This window comes from Electrophorus electricus, chromosome 3 (assembly GCF_041902795.1).
Source record: "Electrophorus electricus isolate QZ-2024a chromosome 3, ASM4190279v1, whole genome shotgun sequence".
NCBI classification, from domain to species: domain Eukaryota; kingdom Metazoa; phylum Chordata; class Actinopteri; order Gymnotiformes; family Gymnotidae; genus Electrophorus; species Electrophorus electricus.
This window is the reverse complement of record NC_137499.1, coordinates 7,405,139-7,423,278: the sequence shown is the minus strand read 5'-3', so window position 1 is coordinate 7,423,278 and position 18,140 is coordinate 7,405,139. Positions and strand designations below refer to the sequence as shown.

Below are 18,140 nucleotides of genomic sequence, written 5' to 3'. Positions count from 1 at the left end.
AGGTCAAAAGGTGTGACGTGAAATGAGCCTAAGTAACACCCATGCCTAACAGTTCCAAAGCTCTCTGTGTGTGTATGTGTGTGTGTGTGTGTGTGTGTGCACACGCGTGTGCACGCACACGTGATGAGTTCACAGAAGGTAAGATTTAGTGCCAATCATGCTTTATGAATAGGGAGGGTTGATGGCCTAGTGCCAAGGGGAAATATCTGACCATAGGCTCCAGACGCCAGGCGCCAGATGAAACCCTTTTCTTCTAGCTGTTACTACAACTGCCCAGCAACTGAACAGAGCCAGGCACCTGTCACACACATGCATGCGCGCACGCGCACGCACACACACACACACACACACAGGGATAAATATCGGTGCATTCACCATGAGAGACATACAGATAGGGCTGAAAGTACTCACACACACACACACACACACACACACACACACACACACACACACACACACACACACACTTTGGCACCTGTTATGGGTGCGTTTCAGGGTGACACATTCACAGTGCTCCAGTCCAAATCCCCTTCCAGACCAGCAGCTAGATTCAGCAGCAGCCTGTCATCACCATGCATCATCATTCTATTCTACTCTATTACTCCTCGGCTAGATCCCATCATTATCGGTGCACTCACTGCACAGGTGCCTCACAAAGGCCCAGACCTAAACACCAACCACTGATGCCATGCACACTGGAAAAGAATTCAACAAAGGCTTCGGTCCAAATCACAGCGTATGGTTTTCATTTTCATCCATTCATCTAAGCACACCTCTTCTTACTGTATGACAAGAACGTGGTCATCAAAGTTAACTCACCAAAGGCAAGTAAAAGTTAGACAAGGTTTTTTTCTCTGCGAGTGTCTTCCTTCGGTTCAGTGTGTGCACGAACATTTGTGTGCGCGCATGTCCACATTTTCGATTAATGCTGCAGACAGACAGCCTCCTGCATGTAAAATCTTTGTTAGATTTGGTGCTGATTCCCCCCCCCCCCCTTTGATGACCCCAAATCCCAGTAGCCAGACCCACACTAATGAGGAATGAGGCAGCTGGCATGTAATTCAGCTTATTACCAAAAATCACAGACTGGCCCCAGTCCAACGGGCAACCACTTAACAACATCATCGCTCACATGGAGGTGTGAGCGAGGAACAAGAACAAAGCTTAGCTTCCACCCCCGCCACACACAAACAATCGTCTCAGATCTCCTCTCTGAATGTAATAAGTTCCACAGCTTCTCTCAAAAGCTCCAGTTTAGAGGCAGACTAGAAGCATGCCCATGGCTTCTTCAGTTGGAGAGTGAGGGCTTTCAGAGCAGACCTGCTTTAAACCTCATTGGCCTCAAGTTAATCTAAGCCCAATGTGTACCAAAACAAGTCTGGGTGGAGCTGGCCAGGGGTCTTGGAGGCTGGTGACATCAGCCCAGCTCTGGCGTTCAGCTTGCCCTGGTTATTTCCAACTCTGCAGGCATGGTTGGTTCTGATTAAAAGAACTCATCCGGCCCCTCAGGCTAACACCTGGGCAAAATCTCAAAGGCAGGGCCAAGCTCTGACAGGCCACTCCACTCATCTGTAAATGGATACATAAGAGCTCCAGCTTTAACAAGTCCATATGCATGATATTCTTTTACCGTGAATTATGACTAAGAAGGCTCAAGTGCCCCTGAACAAAATCCAGCGTTTGAGTTCTACAGAGTAGCTTCACTCAAAACCTATTAGCCTGTTAGTGCTAATTATAAAATCGGCATAAATTGGATGTTTCAAACAATAAATGACGATGTAAACTTTTAGAAAAGTCCTACACAGGCCATATTTACACCCATTTTGCCAGAAAACAATGACTGCAGACATTCATATAAAAAAGAAAATATTGATCAAATGGTAAGATGTGATGTAGCTTAAAAACATTCGCATGCATAAAACTAGGAGAGAAAAAAACCCTAGAATCATCAGTGTTGGTAATCATAATAAAAAAGGTAGGTTATGAATAAGCATTATACTAACTGGGAGCCCACTGCATTTGACTGATCACATTAGCATATTTAGGTGAAGTGTCCCTCTCAAATAAGTCATTGCTTTCACCTACCCATGCCTGAGCATTACTGGTGGAGCACCATGAGGGGCCAGGTCCACCCCCTCCCAATCTCTCCTCTTCCAGGAAAATAAGCGATTCCCCACATGAGAACATGTGGCAGGCATACAGCAATGTGATGTCACAGTCCAAATGTGCGTTGCCTCCATCGTGACATTCAGATCTTTAACACACAATGCAGAGACAGGCCACATCATGGACCTAACCTGAACAAAAAGTCACTTGCTTTTAGATTAAAGAACCCTTTAAATTAGACTGCTTGGGTTATTTGAAGCAACTGGAAATAAGGTGCCTAGCCACTTCTGGTCAGATGCCATCAAGGAAAAGAAATTAATTGTTTGGGGGGGGATGGGAGCAGAGAATATATTGCAGAAAACCTGCTCCCACTGAAGGGTAGAGCACTGGAAAGCACTTTTCAGAGGTCAGTGAAGGAACTGGTCTGCTCTTCACGAGGCTCTGGTGTTCACTGTATTTTGCCACAGGTAAACTTCACTAATCCACTTTCCCTGTTAATTCACATTTCATAAGAAGGCCATGCACAAACACTAACGGGGACTAAAAAAAAAAAAAAAAAGGTGAAAAATAAACATCAGTATATATAAAATAAACATCGGGGGGGGGGGGGGTGTAACTCCACAGTAACAGATAAACTCTCCTTGTCTCTTTGGCTGCATTAGCGAAAAGCAGCTCGAGGAAACGAAGTAGGAGGAGGAGGAGGAACTCCAGGCGAGATTTACAATGTTCCTCTAGTGCTGTCAGATTGATCGTGGACAGGTCAAGTGATATACTGTTGCTTTGGGCATTCACGCCCGACACGCTCCACGCTAAACAAAAGCATGGAGTCAAGAGGCTTTCCAAGAGCTTTGAGAGTCGTTAGTAGAGGAGGGACTCTGAAAAGCTAGAGCAGACCGAACAACATCGAAGAGCTTTAGAGGCATTTTAATGGTGCGAGGCTACATCCATGCATGCAGAGCTCTGACACCATTTAAAGAGAAGTCTCACTGCTGTTGAACACAAGGCTCCGCTCAAGCAGCACCAAGTGGAGCCTTTTGGGGAGAGTGTTGGCACTGAGGTCCAGGTTTTGGAAGCGTATGACAAGAGCTGCCACAATCACTTTTTAGGGAGAATAAAGGGCATAAGACCAAGACACACAGCAAACATTGGAATCCCATATCTACCCTCACAAACAAGGCATTTGGATTGGATGCGTTTTTCGCCATCTTTCCACGAGGGCGTTGCGACCCAGGGATGTTGAGGAGAAGGTGACCTAGAGTGGGTCAAAAGCCACCGTTTGCGCTGGCAGCAAGAATGAGGCAGGGGCTGAGGTTGTTTTGACCATTTGTACCTACTGGCACCGCTGAAAGAGCCATTGCGAATAGAGCACTTGAGTTCCCTGACTTCATTAGAGAGCACAGCCTTTTTATCAGACATGCTGCTACTCAAGCCCCAGGCCTGAAGGGTCCATTGGGCTCTCCCATTGTTTTCTTAATGGAGCTTGTTGCTGGGGCCCCATGCTATGACGATGAGGAGATGCATGTGAGTGTGCGCGCACGAGTGTTTGTTTGTGTGTGTGTGGTGGGAGAGGGAGAACGTGGAACGTGACATGGATGACCGAGAGAGGGATTTCCAGGCCAAGGCAAAAGCAGGCATTTGATAGAGAGAACGAAAGAGAGAGAACGAGAGAGGGGGGAAATGAAAGAGGAACGTGACATGGATGACTGAATGAGGGATTTCCAGGCCAAGGCTACAGCAGGCATTTGATAGAGAGAAGGAAAAAGAGAATGAGAGAGTCAATCAGAAACAATGCAGGCAGTAAATAAAAATGCCTCAGTCATTGTACAATGGTTTAAAAACTAGGGACCTCACATGAACTCCATTCATTCAGTCACTTGGGGGGGGGGGGGTGTCAAGCAGTGGTAGCTCAGTGGTTATCAGTAATCAGGAGGTTGCCAGTTCAAGTCCCACCACTGCCATGTTGCTACTGTTTGGCCCCTGAGCAAGACCCTTAACACTCAGTTGCTCAAGTTGTAATCAGTCATAACTGAAAGTCGCTTTGGATAAAAGCATCAGCTAAATGTAATAAATACCTTCCACCTTTTTTGCCAATTACATAGCTTGGAGTGTATAAAGAATGTCTGACTCTTGCAGTGGTTGATCTCCCCATCTGTCTACATTTAAACTCATATGCTCAGCTCAGACTCTTACCCATCAATATGGTCACCCATTACAACTACCATCTCAAAATGCATATAAAATGATACATTTGTGAAATAAGAAAGCATATCATAAAAAGCATTTCTACATCTTTTGCAAATGTAATTGCAATTGTAAGTATAGCTTGTAATTTCTTCCAGTGTCTTAATTGTGAGGTAGATTTGTACAGGTCTGTTCTAGACTAACACATATTGCCAGCTCCTAGAGTCTGCTTACAGTCAGACTGGGGGGGGTAGTTTACTCTTGTTAGCTGCCACTATATATGAAGGAGAGACTCTCAGTCCTGATTACATAAGTGAAGCTTCCAGAGGAGTGACTGCTCTTTCTTACTTGTCCTGAGCCCATTGGACAGTAAAGGAAAGGCCCCTTGGGGACACCCTGTCTCTGTCCAGTGACGGAGGGACTCGAGGAAAGTCCCTGGGACAATCCTCTGAAGCTTTTGTCCTCGTTTTTTGCCAGGCTGTTCAAACCTGCCTGCCTGCCTGCATGTCTGACCACGGAGGAACCACCGTAACCTGTCTCAATATGCAAAGACAGAGTGGCAGAGAGACAGTAACAGAGATGAGAAATAAAGAAGAGGGAGAGAGAGAGAGAGAATGAGAATGAGGGAGGAGGCAAAAAGAAAAATGGAAGGAAGGAAATGACAGAAAAGACAGAAAGAAAACAAAAATCCAAAAGAATTAAGATAAAAAGGACCGGATCAAAGCATTCCATATGTAGGATGAGATCAGAACATTCCAGTTCTGAAGATTCTATATTTAAAGGGGTGCATGCCACCTTGTTTTGCCATGAAAAACAAAAAGCCTTCAAAATGTACTAAGTAGGATCCCAACAAGACTCTCACATCCTGTGGCATCATCCACTGATGTCTTCATCCTCCATCAGATGGAAGGAGAGGATCGTAATTGAGTTGAGTTCCACTGGGCTAGATAATGCCCCTGGCACAGCGGAGGAGAGAAAAACGAGGAAAAAAGAAGGCATTGTTCAACTAACTGTGAAAATCTAACACACAGGAAAGTATCTCTTAAAGAATTCAGTTACAGTGGAAAATGAAGGATGACCTACAGCACAGTAGTCTTTTGCTCTCCTCCTAGAGGAGTGTGTGTGTGTGTGCGCGCACGTATTTGCTTGCATGACAGGGTAGTTGATAGAACTGTCAAATAATCACCCATACGGCATTTGAAGATGGCTGCTATGCAAATTTCTTTATTTTCAAATATAGACCAACTGGGTTCATGGCTGGGCTTCTCTGTGCTTTATAAATATGAGTTTCTTATTTGTTTCATCCTGAAGGCTGATGTGGGTTTCAGTGGTAACGTAAAGGAAGATGGGGAGTTTCAAAGTAGTTCCAGCTTCTCAGCTGCACCAGGCCATTGCTTCTTATTAGCTAATGGGAGGCACTTCAGAACTTTAGAATTGAAAGGGTCTGCAGTACCCTGATATTCCCAGACTTCTAACCTTACTACCAGGCTACACGATAGCCATAAGGCAAAACTCTTAATTTCTTCTTAACAGGCATTTATTGTATGAATGTTTAGCACATTAATATTTATATTATTATATCTCAATAGTAAAATCCACTTCATTTGCTGTGTGTGCGTACCAAACATGAGTGCAAATGCATGAAATTTTCTGAAAACATGTTCTGCTTGTTTTTAAAAGGTGTGTGTAGACTCCTTGTCTCCTGCCTTTTAGTATGTACGTTCAGTCAGAAAGACACACAGTCTTGTTTACTTCCACACACACACACACACACACACACACACACACACACACACACACACACACACACACACACACACACACACACACACACACACACACACACACACACACACACACACACACACACACACCCTGTAGCAGGGCACAAGCTGATAGTCACATGCCAGAGCCCCGCACAGCTAACAATGCTCATTGTATCTGGGTCTAAAATGAACGGATACGATATAACCAGAGTACCTGTTACAGGATGATGTGAGACAACTACTCAGAGCTCATGGATAATTCCACTCTCCTATACCCTTCCCAACTATACAGAAGACTCCCATTCATTTGAGCTGTACATTTTCACAAAGAGGAAGGAATACTTGCAGTTTTTTTTTAGGTTGACTATGGTTAGCCAAAAGTTTCACTATCTCATCTGAAACAGAGCTCAGGCACCCTCTCCCCAGGCTGTAAGGTGCAGTAACACCTTTCACACCAATGGTCAAGTTAACATGGAACTTTCATGAACAGAAAGCCACTAATCCAGTTTAACAGATTGCCCACATCTGACTCTTGACACTCTTCAAACAATCTACCAAAGCAGAGCCTAATAAGCCAAGGGAAGTTGGCTTTTGGGGCATCACTCAATGTACTGCTGCTGTCTACAGTGCAAATGTTAAAAAAGCGCTGCAGCACATGTTAGATCTATTAGCCATTGCCACCTGCTCTGAAAACGCCCACAATCCTGTGTGGGCACAGGTCACATCAAGCTTACAGGCTTGGGCTCTCCTCCATAGCCTTTCATCAATCCCTGGGTCACAAGGAGAGGACTCGTACTGAAATTAGTCCTCCTGGGAGCCAGGGACATTGCCAACCTGCTCAAAATCTCTTTAGGGAAAATGAAAGTTCAGAGAAGAAAAGGTTTCTGATGAAAAGATATTTAAGTAGATATAAAGAGACAGAAGGGGACTTTTCTAGATAGAATGAGCACTGCTGATGTCATGGAAAAATACAAAAATGTAATTTGACACTCTCAGACATGTTGCAGCCTCCAATATAGAAATCAAGACAAGATTGCTTGATGTGCATTGATAAGATGAAAATAGTAAAAACTTGTCATTTTAGATAAATGGTTTTTTCAGAAGAGATTTTCTTGTGGCTGGGTGAAATGCCTTAACTTTGCAATATCCTGGAGAATGACCAGCCATCATTCTTGAACTGTAATGACGAGAAAGGGATCAAATGGACCCCCCCCCCCCAAGTCACACACTGATACCTGCCAAACCAGTTTAACTAGCACACATACATAACTATACAAACACAAATGCACACACACAGGCATGCACAAACCATGCTCGCACAAACTATCACCAAAAGTATGGTCACATATTTCCCCCCAACTCAAAACATACACAGACATGCACATTCTGAATAGAATTAACTGTCCTTAAAATTTAACTTCTTTTCTGGTCACCTTCCACTCCCCTTTCCTCTACTAAACCCACAAATTATATTCATTTGCATAACACCTTTGGCAAATTGTAATAAATGGCTATAAATTGACTGCCCTTTATAGGCATAATATCAAAAAACAACCCAACATCAAAACACAGGAGGAACTGGATTTGATGCAGTCATTCCTCAGGGAAGCCCTGCAAAGATGTGCATTATTGAAGTTAATTTCCTCACTGTTCCCTAGTGGATACAGCTCTGTCAGCCTCTCCTATGAATAGAAATGTCAAAACAGCATGAAGGCAACATTCATGTGGCGAGACTGAAAACAGCTTGTGTAGAGTGCACTGGGCTCAGACATTAAAGTGCCCTTATCTACACAAACCTGCCTGACTGATCCACTTGTCTTAATGAGTCCAGATACAGATGACTACAAATATTTCACGGCCCATAGGACAGGTTGCGGCTGGTCTACGGAGTCTTTTTGGTTTTTTGACATTGTGGCTGAGCTGCCATCAGTCAGGAAAAGTCACTGACACTCCGTCCTGTGACGCTCTAGCTGGTGAGCTCACTCAGAGGCAGCTGTCACTAACATCTCTCCTTTTCATGGATACACAGACACACACACACACACACACACCTCTGATCAGGAGATTCTGCACAGCCAATTGGATCTTGTATGCTGAAAAAAAAAAGTAACAAACTAATAATACGAGACGGAAATTGAACAAGATGCTTTAAATCGTCACTTGTCATAAATGCAAGAGAGGCGTAGATCCTCTGTCCTTCATGTTTATCAAATAGTAAAAACCTACTCATCCATAACGCAAAACTCATCTATTTTCTGGTGGATTACATGATTGTTAGAAAACCACATGCATGAAAGGCAAAGTTAATAGCATGCTTCTACGCCAGTGAACGGGATACATTTCGGTCCCGTGTCTACCAGCACGCCAAATTCTTTAAACGTCTTCCAGCAAATTAGTATGGCAACGCACTCCGCCAGTTCTGCTTAAATTTAGATCACTACTTTACAGTCCAGGCTACATCCCGTCTATTCCTGATTTATTCTGTCTTTGCTGAAATACCCTTAATCACGTAGGCACTTTTGTGAAAAAAATTATCGACTTAAGGATCATTTGGAGAAGGCTGTAACCACAAAAACATTTTTTAAAACAAATTGTGACTGGTCCAAAAAAAGACAAGATCACAACAGCTGGGTTACTTGAAGAGCATATCAGACTATTTGTTATGAAATACCTATCAAATGCCTCATAACACTTGTAATCGCATGTACAAAGGTGAGGTAATTGCTATCGCCAAAATAACATGTTTCGTCCTCCGGTCATACATTTCCAAATGTTCGGCAAATGTCATCAAAAGAAAAGAAGCACTGTGTTCTGAAACCTTTTATCCTGTTAAAAAGAGTGGTGCAGCTACGTAAATCTCTGCAGCCTATGTGGCGCGCGTAACTGTAGTTCTCATGTCCCCGTTTGCTTACAGGGACAGTAATCAGTGTCTCGTTTGGGTCCCTGCATTCCAGCCCACGGCTGTTCTAACATGTTGTAAATAAGTGTTGGTGGCGGTGAATAAAAGCTTTTGGCTTGAAACACAGCGGATACGCCGGTGCCCATGATTCCGTGGTAGTTATGCTTTAATATCACAGTAAGTTATAACTGATCCTTCTAGACAACTGACAATAACGGGCACCTATAATCAAAGAAGCACGAGTTTCAGATTTGATTTTTTCACAGAAAAATTACAGAGAAGAATCTTCATATACTGCCATATTTCACATTATTAAACTGTTTAATCTAAGGTATACACTAGTATTTATACTTATTTTAGACTTTAGGCATATATTTTAAAAATATAAGTATTACTATATACAAAAACCTTTTGCGCTTTCAAGTATAGGTTGTTATGAAGATCAGACCGCCGCAGTTTGCAACACAGCACCAAGCTCACAATGGACATGCAACTTCCACACGACGTTTTGTGATTTTTCATGGAGTGGTCGAGTTAACATAAAACTAAAAGAAATTTGAACACTTACCTTGACTGCGAAGCAATAAAGTTAAAAGAGTGGCACAAAGCACCACAAGAAGCTTCATCGTGAGTAATGCCTCTCCGATGTTAGCCTAAATTTCTGCAAATACTTGTATTTGCGATGTAAAAGGCGACCCTTTAAATAAACGCAAACTAGATTTTTAACTCATTTCATATCATGATTTGGTATCGCCTGTAATTCCTTTAGTTACGACTCAATTCAAGTTGAACTAAAGAGTCGTACAGCAGAGACCATGGAAACTACGACCCCACCGCCAGAGCCTTCAACATGTTGTGTTCCACAGCCTGCGCTGAAAACGATCAAAAGGAGAAGCGGATCGTACCAAATGCCTTAAAGGGGTAGTTCTCTTTCCACTACAGAAGTTTGGAATAGGAAACGGACCTGAAAACGTCCTTTGATTCAGACAAAAAACTTTTCTAAGTGTGAATGTCCCGAGGCACAATACTTCTAATAGGTCTTCCTGAAAAAATATGACAGTCAGCAGTCTATCCAGCACTTAAAAAATATTTATCTCTCTGTTCTTTCACATCTTTTACATTGTGGAATAGGTTCATTAGGCTGTTTGTCGAATGAGGGCATATCAACTCAAAAAAGAGGATAGAATTTAAATCATGAAAGAGACTTTCCTCGCATATTGTTTATTATGGTGACACACACACACACACACACACACACACACACACACACACAAACAACAACAAAAAACTAAACAAATCAAAGGACCAAATCTTGTCTACCACTTTAGTAATTCAGTGAAGGCAGTCCTTTCAAATAGTTTCTTGATATTTATTGTTTCTCTGTCTTGCTGGGAATTGAGAATTCAAAGAATACATTCAGATTTTGTATTTACAATAAATATGTACTCTGATGTAACATGGAAATCCACATATTTATTAATTTTGGGCACCATGCTGAGACCTTTTTCTTACAGATTAAGTTTATGGATTTCATGGTGGCTGTAGGAGGCTGTCAACATGGGGAGGCAGCTACATCTGCACTCTGCAGTTTTAGAGGAAGAGGGGCTGGTGACAGAAAAATAATAGTAGCTGGAAATAGTAATAATAGTTGAAAAGTAGCTAAACACAGGCAATTAAAGTTAGAAAACAAGAATTTCATTATACATATTAAGTACTGTAACCAGGTACTGTAATGTATATTGGCATGTTAAGTGTAATCCATCACAGAATACCATATAAGACTGTATATACCCACCACAGAAAAAGTATTACAGCAATGTTTAGATGTCCTGACATAGCCAGCACAGCACAGTGTATCTCCTCTAATGTAATGCACCAGGAGGTCACCTGGTGATCAAGAGCAGAACTTTCCCAGTAAGCCTTTAGATGAACTATGAATCGACTAATGAGCTCCATTCAAGCATAGCCAAAGATGGTGCATCATGTGACTGAGCTGTAACCTGTTTACCCAATCCATTAGAACGGTGGCAGACGTCATACTTACAGCCACCTCTACAGTACAACATAGAAGTCATTCATAAAATGTCCTTTGAAAAGGAAGACTTGCATTCTCTGTCCTAAGCTTACATCTTGCTTTGACAGATGATCTCTGGTCAGCTCTGTGATGGTTTCCAGCATAGGTTTTCATGGGTGTGAGGTCAGGGAGACCTCACTCTTCATTATTACTCTACAAGTATGACAGCATTTTGCATTGTTACACCACAAGGATAAGAGATTTCAGTTTACACATCAGGTTTATCCAGGGAAACTGCAGTTTAAAATGCATTCAAATTGTCAGTGACCTATAATTTTAGAAACTAATTTTGAAACCTTTTTTTCACTGTGCACTGTTGGGTTTAGTTAAACCATTAATAAAATGTGGTGGAAGCCAGTATTACAGACAGAGACAGCAAATGTATGATCAGCTCTATCATACTAATGCTCCCACATCTTAGGACATATGGCAGGGGGAAATCATATCTAAGAATTTCCACACGTACTCAGATGCCCCAAGTTCAGCACTTTAAAAACATTCTTCACCTCAAAATCCGAACATGATGAATAATTAGCTAGTAGGGTCCTTGAAAAAGTGAATGTGTGCTTGAGATGGCGTGTGTATGTAAAATTGTCCTTGAGCTAAACAGAATGGTTCCTTCACTTAATAAAAAGAAGTAGCAGCCTTGAAGGCTTCTGGGCATTTTGGGAAATACTGACCCCTACAGAGTGAGCAGAGGGTTTACATCCTAGGAAGCGCATCACTCCACTGGTCCATATCTTTATCTCAACCAGCGCAAAGATGTGCAAAAAAGACTTATGATTAATAAGAAATTTTTAATTTTAGAACTGTCTGTGTATGTAAGACCATGATGCTTCAAAAAATGAAAGTCCAGACAATTTGAGAAGCATGTAGAAATATTGTTTCATAATCAATTTACCAATGAACAAAGTTATATATAATAATTGCATAACAAAATATAAGAAAAAATAAACAAATAAAGAACAAGTAAGTAAAAGGCTTCAGGTGTAGGCTACTGCCAAAATAACAAACAAAAACCACTGTGATTCACAAAAGAGAACCACCAAATAACTGACCTGACAAAATAAATATGAACAAAAACACAATCGCCTACCATCACTGTCTATCCTGGCCTTAAACAGGAGTAAATGAGGGTTTGAAATAATAAAGGCACACATCCCTCCTGATTCTTGGGTCTGTTACAAACAGCTCAGCTTGCAGAATTAGATGATCTTACTACTAACAGTTAGTCTGGAACTGCAGCAATTAGGACAAACTATCTCAGATTAACCAAGTATCCATCTCAGATTAACCAAGTAGTGATCTCAGATTAATCAAGTAGTGATTAACCAAGCCCAAACCAAGACCAACTTGTTTGCTGTCTTGTGATAAGTGCCTTTTATGCTGACGACAACTGATTACACAACTGAATTAAGTGTGCCATCTGCCCCATTCAGATCTGCACATTGCTTCAGGACACACTGGAAAGAAGACGTCCCCCACACGAACTTATGGAAAAGAATCTGATCAAGTGATAGCATTGACTGTACAGCAGTCTGTCCAAAATTGTGGCATACCATTAGGCTTTGGAACAGGTAACGAAGGAGAACTCAAAGAACTCCTGCTTGAGACAACAAGATTAAGTTCCACCAAACATGCGACTTCAGACTACATACGAGAGCTTTTAGTGAGGCTGACAAGGTAAACGTGTTAATTTATTGGTGCACGCTCAGCTACATCAATGTCATGCTTGATAATAGGGATCAGAAAACTGTGCATGTAATGATGAATCAATAAGAGGGAGGAAAACTAAAACTTGTTCTCTCAGCTGGACCTAACGAGAAACTATCAAAATACAAGTCAAATTAAATCAAATAAAATGTATTTATATAGCGGGTTTTACAACTGATGTTGTCACAAAGTATCTTTACAAATGTCCGAGTCCAAGCCCCCAGTGGGCAAGCCATGGGTGACATTGGCAAGAAAAAACTCCCTAGAGCGTGAGGAAGAAACCTTGAGAGGAACCAAGACTCAAAGGGGGGGGCCCATCCTCCTCCAGCCAATAACGGTCACCGCAATAGTTACAATTGTAAGAGAAAAATAAACATATAATAATGGAATGAAAAAATAAGCAATTAATGTCTAGTCCAGTTTTCTAGAAGTTCTGGTCTGGTCCTGATGGTGTGCGTGGGCCAGAAACCCATCCCGCATGAGAACATCCAGCAAGGGCTACGGAGATTTAGTTGGCTGGTGTGGAGGTGTGGTGGGCTACAGCAGAGGATATTAGGGGGTGGTGGGAAGAGCCACGGCAGATGAGAGGGGTTGAGGCTCTGTAACATCTTGACATCAGGGGTAGGCATACTTCGGAAGAAAGAGAGAATAGATTATTAGGCATATCCAGGTACGAGGGTGTGTAAATTAGGGAACCGTAATGTGCAAATACAAGTGGGTTGGGCAAATGTGTGGAGTCTTGGACAGTTTCAGGCACTGCAAACAAATCCAAAGGTATCCTCGTATTCCATTCCACAACTAGATCTACACATATTTGCACAATCAAACCTCTCTATCAGTCCCTGAGAGTATTGGAAATAACCTGTTGTGACATATGTTTAAGGAATTGAACAAACACTTTAGACAAGAAATTCAATCCTTGATCTATTTAAATACGTTTTGGCAAGCCACATATAGAACAAAACTGGACTAACACTTTTCTATGTCCTTGGCTTTAATCGATCGTAATGGAATAGCTTCTGGAAATCTTGTAGCATCACACATTAATGTCAATAGGTACTGATGACCAGACTTTGATTTTGGCCAATGTCCATCACAGTCCTTAATTATTCTAGCCAATGGTTCTCCCACAGTTGGTATAGGATGGACAGGAGCAGGTTTCTTTTGGTTTCCCAGCTAGCTGAGATATGACATGAATGACAGAAATGGACAACACCCAATTTTAACCCAGGCTAATATAAATTATACAAAATCTAGTTACACATCTTTGTGATTCCTACATGTCCTGCCAAACAATGGTCATGAGCTCCAGCATGAGGAGGAACCCACTTCCTCATTAATAAACAGGATTCCCAAAAATAAGTTCTGGATCTGACACAGCAGGAACTGAATTTGAAGCAGTGCCTTTACACTCTGTTGTATCTTTCCCTTTAGCAGTGACTATTTGCTCTCTAGTTACACGCAACTGTACATTGAACATCTCAACTGTAGCATTAGTAGATTTAAAATGTTCTGCCTCTGATACAGTCTGTCTTTCACGTTGTATAGACTCTGAACCCTCAGAAAGTATCAGTGAAGCCAACAGCATTACAGAGTTTGCAGGACTGAGTATGGGTAACAGTGCATGCAGGAAAGGTAGAAGGAAACTCTTGGCTAAGAACATCACCTTGGGCTGGATGCACAGGTACATCGAGATATACACTTGTGACTCTCTCCACTGGTAACTGGAAACAAGCCCAAGTTACCTTACCATAACCAAAATGGAAATTTTAGTAAATAGAATGCAAAGGAACATTAGTGTAGTTTAGATCTACTCCACAAACTAATATATCAAACCCCAAATAGGTTTCACCAGATAATGGGAGGACATCAGCAAGAATAAATGACTGAGCTGCCCCAATATCACTCAAAATGACAGGCTGTTTTTCTGACATGTTTTTTGATAGAGAAATGCACCTTGGCAGAATACACGGTTGGAAACTATCCCACTTTTTTCTGCTTCCATTACATGATAGATTTAGAGAAGGAAGTGATGGAACTAAGGCTACACTTTTACACAGGGGTGAGGCTGACTTCAGTAAACTTTGCTGTAAACAACAGTCAGCAATAAGATGAGCCACCTTGTGGCAGTAAGAGCACTCAAGTGACTCTTTAGAATGTGAACCAATTCTGCATTTAGACCTCACTTCAGAACATTGACAAAGAGATGCAGCATTAACATAGCTTTTAGGAGGAGCCATAACACTGCTTAAGCTAGACTTATCTTGGCAGTGTATCACAGGGAAAACATTTTTTATGGATGAACACAGACCGCTCCACAGTGATAGCAGCATCAGAAACACACTTTTAAAATGTTCTAAAACCTTTAGCTCAAAACGTCCTTCAAATGTTGTAGCATTAATTGCTTTACACCACTTGTTAAAAAGCACTTTTTAAAAAGTACTCTGCATCCCCAGAGACAGAGAACTCATGATTCCTGTGCTGGGAGATGCCACTACAGCCATAGCCTCAGCCCCCACCAAGGAAGACACCCCATCACAGCAACATCCACTCCTACTGCCATCTCCACCAAGTCATGCGGATTGGGCAAGAAGCCATGCTCATGCTTACAGCTGGTACAGAGTGGATTTAATCACCGCTTTGGTAGCATATGAACCTACAGGGAGGCAGAAAAAATCAGAGATGGATAGTAAATCAGTCTTGCAGCAAGGATCACCCTGCTCCATTGAAGGAGTAGTAGAAAAGTCTTACAAACATACCAAAACACCCCCCACCCCCCAAACTCACCCACCTGCTCCTGAGCAAAACAGCCAGACAAACAACCACCCAAGAAGAGAACCACAAGGAGAGAAAAAAGAAGATAAAAACAATACATAGCAACAAAACAAAGGATGATCTTCCAATATGTTACAAGCTTATTTCAGAACCGTCCAGGGTCATACAAACAACAGCAACAAAACAAATGGAGGAGCATATAGAAATATCGATTTACCAATGAATAAAGTTATATGTAATCATTTCATGACATAAGAAAAATAAACAAATAAAGAACAAGTAGGTAAATTGCTTAGGCTTCAGGAGATCTACTGCCAAAATAACAAACAAAAATCACCGCTAACTCACAAAAGATATATAAATAACTGCCAAATAACTGACCTAACAAAATAAATAGGAACAAAAACACAATCACCTACCGTCACGGCCTATCCTGACCTTAAACAGGAGGAAATGAGGATTTCATGGGATCACTGTGAAAGAGAGGAGAGTACAGAACTCAAGGGGACTACAGAAGACATGGCCTACAGAAAACAGGCAGAATGTGGAATAATGTGAATGACTTTAAAGCTTATAGAACTGTTGGAGACTGCTAAGACAAAGCCTGTTGTCAGCCGTATTAGAGCATGAAATTAGGCCTCATAAATTCTAGATACACAACTCCTCATTAAAATTAAATGAAATCAGAGCATTTTAAAGTGGCACACAAGATTTTATGATTCAATTTAATTTAATGATATATAAGATCTTTAAAAGAGGGCGTTTAATGATCTGACGGTCTAAAGGAACTTTATAAAATTCCTAACTGCTTTGAGTCTGATGCCAATGTCATGGTTTTGATGGTGTATCTTTTTTGACTTATCCCACACATGAAGCATTTTTTTATTAATCCCACATATAAATTGATATTTTTACTTATACTGCACATCAATTGATGTTTTTTTTTTACTAATCCCACACATCAACAGACCAATCTAATTATATTTGACATTTTATTTTACATTATTTTACAGTTACATTTTATCAATAATTATGTCACCACAAGCATTCTATAGGGTTTCTCCTGAATGAGTATGTGGGATGTAGTACGCAGTAAATTATATTGGGCAATCGCATTTACCAGTTCAGTATGTCTGGCTTGTGTTAGTTCTTTCCAATACCACAGCTGGTGGTTCTCCTATCCTAATGATAGAGTGCCTTCAGTAAAAGGGAGACATCAGTTGTGCATTTGTGTGTTTGGACTTTATATTAAGTGTTTATTTAGCTCTACCAACTTTATATATATATATATATATATATATATATATATATATATATATATAAACAAATTCAAAGGCCTGCAAAAACCCTTACTCACAACTCCCACAACTACACAACTACACAAATGCATTTGCAGTAAGAATGAAGACTTATTCCAGAAAAGTATAGCACTCTGCGTCTATTTTCATAACTGTGAATTGCCTGAGGAAGCCATAAATGACACATTTTGCCTGTGTTTTACCTGTTCAGAGAGTAGAAGCACTGACACGTAAACTATCTACTGTTATCACACATCATCCTACTATTATACTTAAACACATCAAAATCCTCCAGGATGATGTAGAGCTTACATTCCTTTTTATGGATCCTCCACTAATCTACAGACAAGACCAAAACATGAACGCTATGCTCAGCAACACTGAGATAAATGACCATTTGGATAATAACTGTGGTACTGTAAACTGCAACTGCTCTAGATGTTCTAGATGTACATTTATTAACACAGCCACTAACTAGCACAAACGGATCAATTATTATCACGCATTCCTCCTCATGCATCACTGTGAGAGTTGTTTACTGTATTAGCTGCAAGAGATGTAATCAGCTTTATATTGGAGAGGCCAAGAGAAGGCTTGCTGACCGGTTTGCTGGACACCTTTAGACCATTAGAATTAAGGATTTCACATTTCCTTTGGCAAGGCACTTTAATGCTAAAGGACACTGCATTAATGACATATCTGTTTGCATTTCCAGTTGTTGCTATGGCAGCAATGAAGTTAGGGTATTCAAAGATAAACAAGTGATCGATACTCTCAGAACTTTACAACCCCATTGAATGAAGTTTATGCTTTAAAAATGTACATTTTCTTATATAAAATGAATCAACCTCTTAGAACTTCAGAAGCTCTTTGCTTGAACAACTGGTGAAGGAGTTCTTTCCAAAATGTCGTGTTTCTCTAGAAACCTTGTGCACTTCACTGCAATTTTAATTATTTCTCTCTAGATTATCTCTAGATTATCGATTATCTATCTATCTATCTATCTATCTATCTATCTATCTATCTATCTATCTATCTATCTATCTATCTATCTATCTATCTATCTATCTATCTATCTACACACACAAACACACACACACACACACACACACACACACACACACACACACAACTGCATGCATCTGTTACTCTTCTTGGCTGATCCTTAATTAAATCTTAAAATAAATCTCTCGTATCCTTCCATGTAATTCAATATCTGGGTATTTTAGGAAAAGAGCAGGAAGTGAAAAGAATAAGATCTTCAACACTTGCTCACTTTCTGAAAGGATCACTGGCTGTTCTGGCAGCTTATGACCGGATGTGGGGTG

The 18,140-nt window shown here is 41.0% G+C and overlaps 1 protein-coding gene across 6 annotated transcripts in view; it reads right to left on the bottom strand.

The window, feature by feature from the left end:
* Positions 1-9,797, bottom strand: part of lrp4 (low density lipoprotein receptor-related protein 4) — a 77,592-nt gene extending 67,795 nt beyond the window's left edge. For 4 of the 6 annotated variants that reach the window (XR_014122572.1, XM_035523813.2, XM_035523821.2 and 1 more), the window contains exons 1-2: positions 9,521-9,797; positions 8,105-8,146 (exon numbers count right to left, since the gene is read on the bottom strand). Coding sequence is in view for 4 of the 6 variants with exons in the window: in XM_035523813.2 (XP_035379706.1) it covers positions 8,105-8,146; positions 9,521-9,578 (100 nt within the window). In the remaining 2 variants the exon portion in view is untranslated. The remainder of the gene's footprint in view (positions 1-8,104; positions 8,147-9,520) is intronic. The other 2 variants (XM_081710091.1, XM_035523819.2) reach the window with 1 other exon arrangement.
* Positions 9,798-18,140: the final 8,343 nt, after the last annotated feature.